The following is a 12,723-nucleotide window of genomic DNA, read 5'->3' on the forward strand; positions in this document are numbered from 1 at the left end:
CATGAGGAAGTGCATCATCAACAAATGCCTCAAATGCACTTTCCTCCCAACAACTACTGGGAGCAACTTAATACCTCCTTGGAAGATTTGAGCCATAATGTGGAACAACTAAGGGTGGAACACCATGAACACGCCCTCACTCTTCAAGAAATAAGAGAAGATCAAAGAGCAATGAGGGAAGAGCAACAAAGGCAAGGAAGGGACATAGAAGAGTTGAAGAACATCATTGGTCCTTCAAGAAGAAGACGCCACTAGAGGTGGATTCATTCCTTGTTCTTTATTTCTTTCTGTTTTCGGTTTTTAATGCTATGTTTATTTATGTTTTTGTGTCTCTACTTCATGATCATTAGTATGTAAACCATGCCTTAAAGCTATGAAATAAAATCCATTAGTCCTTCACCTCTCTTAAAAGAAAAATGTTTTAATTCAAAAGAACAAGAAGTACATAATTTTCGAAATTATTATTGAATTTAGTTTAATTATATTGATGTGGTGACAATGCTTTTGTTTTCTGAATGAATGAATGAACAGTGCATATGTCTTTGGATCTTGTTGTTTATGAGTGTTAAAATTGTTGGTTCTTGAAAGAATGATGAACAAAGAGAAATGTTATTGATGATCTGAAAAATTCATGGAATTGATTCTTGAAGCAAGAAAAAGCAGTGAAAAAAAAAAAAAAAAAGAAGAGATCTAAAAAGAGTATATAGAAAAAGAAGGAGCAATAGAAAAAGCCAATAGCCCTTAAAACCAAAAGGCAAGGGTAAAAAGGATCCAAGGCTTTGAGCATCAATGGATAGGAGGGCCCAAGGAAAATAAATCCAGGCCTAAGCGGCTAAATCAAAGCTGTCCCTAACCATGTGCTTGTGTCATGAAGGTCCAAGTGAAAAGCTTGAGACTGAATGGTTAAAGTCGTGATCCCAAGCAAAAGAGTGTGCTTAAGAGCTCTGGACACCACTAACTGGGGACTTTAGCAAAGCTAAGTCACAATCTGTAAAGGTTCACCCAGTTATGTGTCTGTGGCATTTATGTATCCGGTGGTAATACTGGAAAACAAAGTGCTTAGGGCCACGGCCAAGACTCATAAGTAGCTGTGTTCAAGAATCAACATGCTTAACTAGGAAAGTCAATAATATTATCCAAAATTCTAAGTTCCTAGAGATGCCAATCACTCTGAACTTCAAAGGAAAAAGTGAGATGCCAAAACTGTTCAGAAGCAAAAAGCTACAAGTCCCGCTCATGTAATTAAAGTAATATTCATTGATATTTTGGACTTTATAGTATATTCTCTTCTTTTTATCCTATTTGATTTTCAGTTGCTTGGGGACAAGCAACAATTTAAGTTTGGTGTTGTGATGAGCGGATAATTTATACGCTTTTTGGCATTGTTTTTATATAGTTTTTAGTAAGTTTGAGCTACTTTTAGGGATGTTTTCATTAGTTTTTATGTTAAATTCACATTTCTGGACTTTACTATGAGTTTGTGTGTTTTTCTGTGATTTCAGGTAAATTCTGACTGAAATTGAGGGATTTGAGCAAAACTCTGAAAAAGGCTGACAAAAGGACTGCTGATGCTGTTGGATTCTGACCTCCCTGCACTCGAAATGGATTTTCTGGAGCTACAGAACTCTAAATGGCGCGCTCTCAACGGCGTTGGAAAGTAGACATCCAGGGCTTTCCAGCAATATATAATAGTCCATACTTTATTCGAAGAATGACGACGCAAACTGGCGTTGAACGCCAAGTACACGCTCCTTTCTGGAGTTAAACGCCAGAAAAACGTCATAATCCGGAGTTGAACGCCCAAAGCACATCATAACTCGAAATTCAACTCCAAGAGGAGCCTCTGCTCGTGGATAAATCAAGCTCAGCCCAAGCACACACCAAGTGGGCCCCGGAAGTGGATTTATGCATCAATTACTTACTCATGTAAACCCTAGGAGCTAGTTTATTATAAATAGGATGATTTACTAATGTATCAATCATCTTTTGATCTCAGTTCTGTTTTATTCTTCATCTTAGGAGATCATTGATCACGTTTAGGGGGCTGGCCATTCGGCCATGCCTGAACCTTCTTTTACTTATGTATTTTCAACGGTGGAGTTTCTGCACACCATAGATTAAGGGTGTGGAGCTCTGCTGTACCTCAAAGATTAATGAAGTTCTATTTTCTTTCATTCAATTCCTCTATCTTATTCTTATTCCAAGATATTCATTCGTACTCAAGAACATGATGAATGTGATGAGCTAATAACTCTCATCATCATTCTCACTTATGAACGCGCGTGATTGACAACCACTTCCGTTCTGCGTGTAACAAGGCTTGAATGTATATCTCTTAGGTTCCCCAACAGAATCTTCGTGGTATAAGCTAGATAAATGGCGGCATTCATCTAGATCCGGAAAGTCCAACCTTGTCTGTGGTGTTCCGAGTAGGATCCTGGGAATCCGGAAAGTCTCACCTTGTCTGTGGTATTCCGAGTAGGATTCCGTTCATGAATGACTGTGACGTGCTTCAAACTTTAACCTGCTGGGCGTTAGTGACAAACGCAAAAGAGGGATTCTATTCCAGTAGGAGCGGGAACCAACCGGTGATTGGCCGTACTGTGACAGAGTGCGTGCATAGCTTTCACTGCGAGGATGGGATGTAGCTATCAACCATGGGTGATGCCTCCAGACTGGTTAGCTGTGCGAGTGACAGCCGTACAGGTTATTTCCCCGAGAGGAATGAAAGTAGCCACAGCTGATAGTGAACCCCTATACAAAGCTTGCCATGGAAAGGAGTAAGAAGGATTGAGTAGGAGCAGTAGGAAGGCAGGCGTCCTAGAGCTCTACAGCACCTCCATTCCGCTTATCTGAAATTCCTACCAATGAATCTGCATAAGTATTTCTATCCCTTTTATTATTCCTTTTTATTTATTATTCCAATAATCACAATTCCCCTTTAATCTCTCTAACTGAGATTTACAAGATGACCATAGCTTGCTTCATACCAACAATCTCTGTGGATTCGACCCTTACTCACGTAAGGTTATTACTTGGACGACCCAGTACACTTGCTGGTTAGTTGAACGGAGTTGTGAATTCCACCAGAGCCATAATTAGAACATTGATCACAAATGATACAAGAATTTGAATCACAATTTCGTCCACCAGTGATTCCTCTCAAAATGACGAAAATGCTAAGAATTATTTATAGTATGCGAATTAATGTCACTAATTCTACATGAATTATTCAGGGTGGATATTGCTGACATAGAGAATGAGAGGTCAGATTGCAGCGATGAAGATAATTTGGAGGATCGTTTTATTGATGATATCCTAATCTGGAGGTTTTTCCGCCATCTCCTATTTCCAATGAAGGCACATTCAATGTTCATCCCTCACCTATTTTATTTGTGTGTGTTTCGGAAAGTACTTTTAATGGAATTTGAAGCATGTTTTGATGCATTCTTAAATCGTAAGACTTTAAACAATACCTTTTTGTCTTTCATTACCTTTATAATTTTTTCAATGCCTTTTGATATTCACAAATGATAGGTATGTACATTTTTTATGCTTCTGATGATATCAAACCACAAAGTAAGAAAAACAAACATAGATGGCTTTAGAAGAAGTATCATTTGGTAGACTCAGATGTTGATAATGATGGCAATAGTATTATTCAAATAGCTATGGAAACTAACAATGTTATTTAAGATAGCCAGACGCATAGATGATATTACTAATTTTAAATTATAGTTTGTATGCATGCTTGTTTTCTCAGCTTTAATTGTTTTTAAGATTTTTAATTTATTCATGATTTTTGTTTCAATAAAACAGGAAAACGGCTCTGTCGGACAAAAAGAAAAATGTTGGGGATGTTAAAAATTTGAAAAAAAAAGGAAAAAGAAATAAATAATTTCCCTAATGGGCGTTCTTTAAAATTAGATCAAAGTGAGCAAGATAAATCTGGATATTCTCGCAGGAATTTTGTTAATCGATGAATTGACGCGATTGTTGTTGCTTTGATGATGTTATTATGAAATTGGATTTCCTTTTTCTTTTTTTTATCGTCTTGAATTTGTGGGATTGTTTGTAATTATAATTGAATTGGTGACTGTTGATACTGGTTTAATTTAGGAATGTGTAGAAAAATTTTTGGACTGTTGTCTTATATATCTTCTTTTGTTAATACTTGAGAAAATATGTATTACTTGTTCTAGCTTAAACATAGAAAAAATTCATGTCTTCAATATACTTATTTTTGGATTTTTATGAGTCAAATTGGTTCTCTTGTCTGAAGAACTATATAGAAATTAGTTTTTGTAAATAATTTTAGTTTTTAAAATAAGGTATTTTAGAAGTTAAAAAAGAGAGAGAAGGTATCTGGTACAATTTGTATATAAATAAGCAAAAGAATGATGATGACAAAATAAAATGGATTATAGGAATATCTTTCATATCGTAAAGTCATTGAATAGGAATTATAGGAATATCTTTCATTTAATATTTATAGTTTTACTTCATTTTTAATTAGATCCTTATATTTTTTTCTTTTCAATTGAGTCCATAAGGGTATACAAATAATTTTACAATTTACTAACATTTTTTTGATGTTTAATGTTAACAGGGACTATATAAAAAAAATAATGTATAGAAATCAATTGAAAAGAAAAAAAAAGTATAAAGACCTAATTGAAAATTCGATAAAACTATAGGACTTGTAGAATAATTAAATCTTATATAAATAATTTTTTAATAAAATATTATTATAAAATAAATTAATCTTTTTCAAAAGACAAAAATACCAATTCAAGAACAAAATATCCTATCTAAATTTTTTTGAAAATCAATTTCAGTATTAACTCTATTATTTAATTTTAAAATTAAAAATATAATTAACTTTGTAAAAAACATTTGGACAATGAACCAATCAAATACATTATTTTAAAATACAATTAAAATAAAAAATTAATCACCAAATACTTTCACTCTAAATAATAAAAAAACTAGTGCACACAAAACCATTCTTAGAATTATATTGAGATGATATACAAAAGGGGGTAAAAATATTGAGATGATAAGGAGGTAATATCCCATAATTTGTCAGTGTGTGGAAATATCTGAAGCCAAATTATCCAGACATTGAGTTGAGAGAAAAACAGAGAGAGGGAGCGGTCGTGGATATTGGAAAGGCCATACATTCCCAAATAGCTTCGTGGCCTTATCATTTTCTCATTCTTCGTTTCTCCTTCCTCGTTTTCCCTCATAAACCCTCCCTTCTCTCTCAGAACTTTTAACAAACACCTGGAGACCCTGGAGCTCATATTCCCAATATGGCTTCTTTGATTGGAGTTTCTTCCATATACCAAACTCCCTCTACAACTCTCGAACTACACAAACGACCACCGCTTACTACTTCTTCTTCTTCTTCCTCTCTTTCCTTGCAATGCTTGGACAGCAAGTCCCACTTCAACAACGTTCTCAGAGCACACCTTTCTACTAACAATGGCAAGGGAGGTTTTAAGCCCACTGTTAGTTTTGTTACTTCTGCCATTGCCACTCCAAATTCTTCGGTCCTCAGCGAAGAAGCATTCAAGGGGATAGGCAGCGGTGATGGCTTCCCCGACGACGATGACTTTGCCGGCTTTGGCTCTGAAACCGACGAGGGATCTTCTGCTGTTAGCTCTGAAGAACTCGACGTTTCCAAGCTTGGCCTTCCTTCGCGCCTCGTTGATACCCTCCACAAGCGTGGGATTTCGCATCTTTTCCCCATTCAGGTTTGAATTTTAGCGACCGATGATTGTTTGCGTTCGGTTTATTATTTGAGAAATTTTCCCCGGCAAGATTGATTAGCTTGCTGCAATTTTGTAGAGCCACAATCATGTCTGACACAGAAAACACTAATTAAGGAATGATAGTTAGCAATGTGATGACTTACTTTTTTCTGGTTTGTATTTTGCGATTAGAGAGCGGTGTTGGTACCGGCATTGGAAGGTAGGGATATCATTGCTCGGGCAAAGACTGGGACTGGCAAGACACTAGCATTTGGGATTCCCATTATTAAAGGCCTTACTGAAGATGAACATTCAAGTTCTCTCAGGTAATCATTCTTTCTACTCTATGCAATACACTTCTTTTTATTTCAGCTTTTGCTTCATGTTTGTATAACTAACCATCATATGCTTTTGTTTCTTCTTTCTTTCAGGCGGTCTGGTCGTCTCCCCAGAGTGTTGGTTCTTGCTCCTACCAGGGAGCTAGCGAAGCAAGTAGAGAAGGAGATAAAGGAATCTGCACCTTATCTGAGCACAGTTTGTGTTTATGGGGGTGTTTCCTATGTTACTCAACAAAGTGCGCTTTCACGTGGAGTTGATGTAGTTGTTGGGACGCCTGGTAGAATAATTGACCTAATCAATGGGAACAGCCTTAGACTGAATGAAGTTCAGTACCTGGTCCTCGATGAAGCGGATCAGATGCTTGCTGTTGGGTTTGAGGAGGATGTGGAAGTAATATTGGAAAAGCTCCCATCAGAGAGGCAGAGCATGCTTTTTTCTGCAACTATGCCAAGTTGGGTAAAGAAATTGGCTCGAAAGTATTTGGACAATCCATTGACAATAGATCTGGTATTTTTTTCTTACCTGGGATGAGTCCTAATCCAAATGTATTTGTTGTTGCTTCTTTTTTCTTCAGATTTTTTTGTTGCAGCATAACCTTAATTACTTGTGAATTTCATTTCCATATCAGCGAATAATTCAGGCAATATTTTGTTACATGATTTTGATGCATTTAAAGCTAAATAAGGAAAAACGATAAATGTGCCTTTCTTTTTCTTTAATCAAGGTTGGCGATGAGGAAGAAAAGCTCGCAGAAGGGATAAAACTTTTTGCTATATCAGCAACTGCCACTTCAAAGCGAACAATTCTTTCCGATCTTATAAGTGTAAGTAACCGATTGTTGACCTTTTTCTATTTTAGTTTGGTAGTCTCTATATACACATGCACATATCTGTATGCGAACTTATGGTATCGTTCAGAACTAGGAAATTTGATTAAGTTTATCTGGTCTCCTACTAGTAATCCTGGTCCTAATTACCTAGTTTTGAACTGGTTGTGTTAGCTGTTGCAAGTTGTTAATTGTCGAGTCCGTTATTATTTATTTATTTATTTATGATATATTTTACAAGCAAGATTTTGTGTCAGTGTAAATTCCTATCTTTATGGTGGTGGTTCAATAATTTTACTGAATGTTATTATGTTTTTAGGTTTATGCTAAGGGTGGGAAGACTATAGTTTTTACGCAGACAAAAAGAGATGCTGATGAAGTATCATTGGCATTAACAAATAGTATAATGTCTGAAGCATTACATGGTGATATATCTCAGCATCAAAGAGAGAGAACATTGAATGGTTTTCGACAAGGAAAATTTACAGTTCTTGTTGCCACTGATGTTGCAGCCCGTGGACTTGATATTCCTAATGTTGATTTGGTATGTTGTCCACATATAACTATCCGATCTCCAGTGTTATGTGCAAATCTGTTAAAATTCCAGCAATATTTGTTATTTTTTTCTTCATTTAGATCTAATGCAACTGATGCTGAATAAACCAAAGAACTTGAAAAACCTATAATTTGGGGATTAGGTTTAATAGTTCGAGTTTTGGGATATTACCTAGATTTAACTAAGCCTTCATCGTCTCAAATTTATTTACCAACAGAAATTTATGATCCATATTTGACTTAGAAGCTTCTTATCAATACTGCGATCAGTACTAAACCTTGTTGATCACCTGTTTCCTTCAGATTATTCATTATGAGCTTCCCAATGATCCGGAGACTTTTGTGCATCGCTCTGGTCGTACTGGGCGTGCAGGGAAACAAGGTACTGCCATTCTTATGTACACCAGTAGCCAGAGGAGAACAGTTAGATCTCTAGAGCGTGATGTAGGCTGCAAATTTGAATTCATCAGTCCACCCGGTATACAAGAGATTTTGGAGGCATCTGCTGAGCAAGTTGTTGCCACGCTCAATAGGGTTCATCCCGAGTCTGTTGAGTTTTTTACACCAACTGCACAAAAATTGATTGAAGAACAGGGAACAAGTGCCCTTGCAGCTGCACTAGCACAAATGAGTGGATTCTCTCGTCCTCCATCGTCCCGATCTTTAATCAACCATGAACAGGTATCGGGAATCATATATTTCTAAGAATGATGTCATCTATTAAATGATTTCTACCCTGCCTTTGTTTTATGTAATTAATACATGCTATGTAATTAGGTTCCTTTTTTTGGTGGGGACAGGGGGGTGGGGGTTGTTTAAAATATATGGGATTAGCTTTATTGTTTCAACAAACTGCTCGTTGTGTTTTAAAAATCAGCTTTTAGACATCCTGTAATGACTTTCCAGTGATAATGATCTTAGTTCGTGGTTCATTCCCAACTGCTGCTGTGACTTGTGAGTTTATCTTAGTCCATGGAAAGCTAGTGTAGGTTTGTCATTCATTCAATAGTCTATTGAGGTTTTCATGCATGGTCTCTAGGAATTTGATGTTAATGTTGTCTTCTCCCAACTAGATCTCCAGAAAATTTTTGTGGGTGATCTGGACCAGTGTGGTGTATAATATTTTAGTGGAAATTAAAATTTAAAATACGTATTTTGTTTTTCGGAGCCTTATGTTATCTGATTGGTTCGTTAAAAAACTTTGGTATTCTAGGGATGGGTTACATTGCAGTTGATCCGAGATTCAGATAGTAGAAGATACTTCTCTGCAAGATCAGTCACTGGGTTTCTGGCTGAGGTTTATTCTCCAGCTGCTGATGAAGTTGGAAAAATACATTTAATTGCAGATGAAAGGGTTTGTATCTGAATTATATTGACTTATTTTTTGTGCTCATTTTGATTGGAATTACAGTGCTAGTCAGAATGCACCCACATTATCCAAGTTGTTTGATCATGTTACCAATTCCTAATATCAGGTTCAAGGGGCTGTTTTCGATCTTCCAGAGGAAATTGCTAAAGAGTTACTTAACAGGGAGATACCACCTGGAAACACTATAACCAAGGTTACCAAGGTAACTACATCTTTATTCCGTAGTCATACAAGGATTATGATTATCTTCTGCTTTTGCCCAACCAGAACATCATATTTTCTTTTGTATGATTTATCGCATCACTGATTGTGTAAACATAAATGTTTATGCTGCTTTGTTGGCAGTTGCCTGCCTTGCAAGATGATGGGCCACCAGGTGATTTCTATGGGAAGTTCTCTGACAGAGATCGTAGTAGCCGAAGAGGTTCAGGTTCTGGTTCTGGTTCTAGGGATCGGAGAGGCGGTTTTAGAAGCTCACGGGGATATGGAGGCCGAGACTCTGATGATGATTTTGGTGATTCATATAGGAGAGGCAGTAGAAGTAATAATAAAACTGGCAGTAGCTGGTCTCGAGCTGGAAGATTCAGTGGTGATGATTGGCCAATTGGCGGTAGACGATCATCAGGCAGATCTTCATCGTCAGACAGGTTAGTGTACAAATGACTACTTTTAACACTGTTTGGTAATCTTTCTTCCTAGACAACAAGTCAGGACATGCTTCATCTGTGTGACACTTCTGTGCATAACTGATCTGACATCCCAATGTGCTGTGCAGAGGTGGTTTTGGAGGGTCCTGTTTTAATTGTGGGGAGTCTGGGCATCGAGCATCAGATTGTCCAAACAAGCGCAGCTTCTTTTAGGTTCTTCACGTCATTTATTTTTGGTCTACTCTCCTGGGTGGGGGCTCTGTGTTTCTGGCCCTTCTTTTCACCCTGATGAAAAATTTATCACTCATTTGTTTTGGGGTTTTGGGCAGTGGTATATTAACTAGAACAGTTAACTATATGGTTTTGTTTCTGTTTTTTTCCCTTTTTTTTTTTAAAATCTGGGTGATGTATGGTCCTGTATTGTTACTTTGTTAGCCACTTTTAGACTTTAGTATGTGTTTGAACCTTAATAGTATACACAGAGATAAAAATATCTGAAAAAGGTTTTTACTCGGAAGATGCTTTGAAGCATTGATTGAGGTCTAAGGCCTTAATCTAGGTGAATCTATCTTCGTCACTTGCTTCTTGTCTACTCCAGAATGGCTCTTAATAAGTTAAAACATTAATTTCTTTTGCCAATGTGATTCTAAACTCCAACGGTGTTATTCAATTGAAAGGGATTTGCCAAGATTTCATCAATCCCTGCTGGGTGGCTAGTGATTATGAACAACTAAAAACAATGATGCAGATATAAACACGCACTCGCATTTACTCGGTCCTCAAATTCCACATCCAACTTGTAACGTAAACATCATACTACTTCTACAAATATGATAGAGAAAGTACCTCACTTACAGAAAGCAACAAACAGAAATTGAAATCATCAAGAAAAACCAAAGAAGAATATTATATATTATGGAAATGAGATATTTATAACTAGTAACAAATTGCATTATATTATGTTTTCTACGATATATTAGAGGTGTAGGCCTTTTTTTTATACTCTATGTAAAGTAAATAATTTGTACCAAACTATAATTTTTTAACCCAAAATTTTATTTCCGACTAACATTTTATAAATTAGCATTCACAATTTACTAATTTATAACGTAAGTAAAAGTAATTCACTTTTTGCAACTCTTAAAGTGTGTATATATATATATATATATATATATATATATATATATATTATATATATTATTAACTTTCTCATATTTAAATGATTTAATTTGTTATTAATAGAGTTCTAACTCATCTTATTCATAATTTTATGCTCAAGATTTTATGAATTGAATAATTTAAGAGTGAACCGTGATAAACGATGACATAGTCATTAGTCCACTTATTTATATTGAAAGAAAGATTTTTAAAAGATAAATTGTTATATATATATATATATTAAAAAGTCAAATGTATTAGTAATGTTAATAGGTTGAATGTAGAAATAATTGAACTTCAATTTACTCTCATTTTTCATATGAATTTTTTAAAAAATATATAATAATAAAAATATATTTATGAAAAAAATTGATAAAAAAAATAAAAAAATAAAAAATAAGTTACGTTTTTTATTAATATCTTTGTGTTATTTTTATTAAAAATAACACAAAATACATTAATTTAATATCTTAATTTTTCATAATACAATATTTATATTTATATCTCATGTGTCAAACATAATTTTATATGTTCGCATTTGTATCTCAGTTCCCATACTTATTAACAAAAGCAGCTTAAGATTTAAATAAAATATTGTAATTATTTGGAGGAATTAAGGATTATGATTATTTAAATTTAAAGTTGTTAAATTAATGAGTTTACAGCAAAGAATGTAAAATAAGATGGCTTTTAAGCTTACTGAATAATAAAAATTTGGATGACATTTGCAATTATTGTAGTAGTAGCAGTGAGTTCACACTGAGAAGGTGCAATTCTTGCTTTTTTATTTTTTATTTCTTAAAGTGAGAAAAGAATTTCATTTCTTTAAAGAAATGAATTTTAATTCTATTTTAAATTTAAATTAATGATTTAGAATAATTAATTATATAAATAAAATAAATGGTGTGTTTTTTATTATTTTGTTTTTGTGGTTTTTTTATTTGTTTTTATTTATTTATTTATTAGTAATAATTTTAATATTTTAATCTTTAGTAATGATGGAATTGTAAATTAGATATTTTTTGTCACACATTTAACTTAAATACTAATATGAAAATTAGAATTTTTTTGAGAATTGAGAATTATAACTTACATATTATCTGCCAACTTATTACTAACAATAGTTAATTATTATATTTTAAATACATATATAAAAAGATGTTAATACCCTGGCCCAATAATAAAGGCTCAGGATCAAGCAAAAGGTCTAATCCAAAGGGTTGGGCCTCACCCAATACCAATCTTCGTCTTATGAAGTCGGTACTCACCACGACTTGCTCTAAAGAAGTCGGGTACGAGGGTTAGCTGGCAGATAAACACTCATTCAAATGAGTAACTGCCCCAAGAATCTCTCTAACTACTTTACAGAGCCATATCTTAACCTCCCTAAGATAAAGGGACGGTTAACACCCTAAAAGGGTGGCACTACTCCAACGGTGGTTATTGGTTCACCACTATAAATACGCTGACACCCCTCAGGTATCTCTAAGTCCCAATACATTCTAAACCTGCTAACACCCTTGCTAACTTAGGCATCGGAGTGTCTTTGCAGGTACCACCCCCCATTCCTTCACGAGCACAAGTCAGACGGAGGCCCCCGAGTTGCAGACCCACTTGAAAGCCTCCTCCTTCATACGTTTGGGCCAACCAACGCCATCCAGCCCATCAATCTCCGGTTATCCATCGTAACATTGGCGCCGTTGCCGGGGACCCGAGAGATCAACCAGTGATGGCGGACAGATCCCCCGAAGAGGGTCATGTGGAGTCAGATTCTGAACAAGAGAATCTGGACACAGGCGATAATGATGCAAACTTGACCCTCCACCAGGGAACCAATGATCAACACAGGGAAGGTACCTCCAGAGTAAAAAATCCGAAGGTGAACTCTTCAGAAGGGCGCGAATCAGAGAAAGAGGGACCATCCCATGCAACTGAATTCATGGGATTAGTCCACAGTCGCCTGGAACAGCTAGAACAAGAACGGGAGCGACAAAAGGAAACTGAAAAGAAACTAAAAGAGGAGATGGAACGACGAAAAGAGTTAGAAAGAAAACTCTTGAAGTTAGAATCCTC

At 35.4% G+C, this 12,723-nt stretch overlaps 1 protein-coding gene across 1 annotated transcript; it reads left to right on the plus strand.

Annotated features, from left to right (window-relative positions):
• Positions 1 to 5,129: 5,129 nt before the first annotated feature.
• On the plus strand, positions 5,130 to 10,009 carry LOC130935532 (DEAD-box ATP-dependent RNA helicase 3, chloroplastic). The gene is made up of 10 exons (XM_057865318.1): positions 5,130 to 5,759; positions 5,949 to 6,082; positions 6,188 to 6,602; positions 6,820 to 6,918; positions 7,241 to 7,465; positions 7,780 to 8,157; positions 8,690 to 8,830; positions 8,952 to 9,047; positions 9,191 to 9,492; positions 9,621 to 10,009. The coding sequence occupies exons 1-10, from the start codon at positions 5,316 to 5,318 to the stop codon at positions 9,703 to 9,705; spliced, it is 2,319 nt and encodes a 772-aa protein (XP_057721301.1). The 5' UTR covers positions 5,130 to 5,315; the 3' UTR covers positions 9,706 to 10,009.
• The last annotated feature ends 2,714 nt before the right edge of the window (positions 10,010 to 12,723 follow it).

This window comes from Arachis stenosperma, chromosome 6, assembly GCF_014773155.1.
Source record: "Arachis stenosperma cultivar V10309 chromosome 6, arast.V10309.gnm1.PFL2, whole genome shotgun sequence".
NCBI classification, from domain to species: domain Eukaryota; kingdom Viridiplantae; phylum Streptophyta; class Magnoliopsida; order Fabales; family Fabaceae; genus Arachis; species Arachis stenosperma.

What these genes read in the sequence shown, in the direction of transcription:
- LOC130935532 (XM_057865318.1), top strand. Translation starts at nt 5,316, where the DNA reads ATGGCTTCTTTGATTGGAGTTTCTTCCATATACCAAACTCCCTCTACA. An exon ending in GAACATTCAAGTTCTCTCAG is followed by an intron (nt 6,083 to 6,187) that starts GTAATCATTCTT and finishes TCTTTCTTTCAG; the next exon opens with GCGGTCTGGTCGTCTCCCCA. An exon ending in CTATAACCAAGGTTACCAAG is followed by an intron (nt 9,048 to 9,190) that starts GTAACTACATCT and finishes CTTTGTTGGCAG; the next exon opens with TTGCCTGCCTTGCAAGATGA.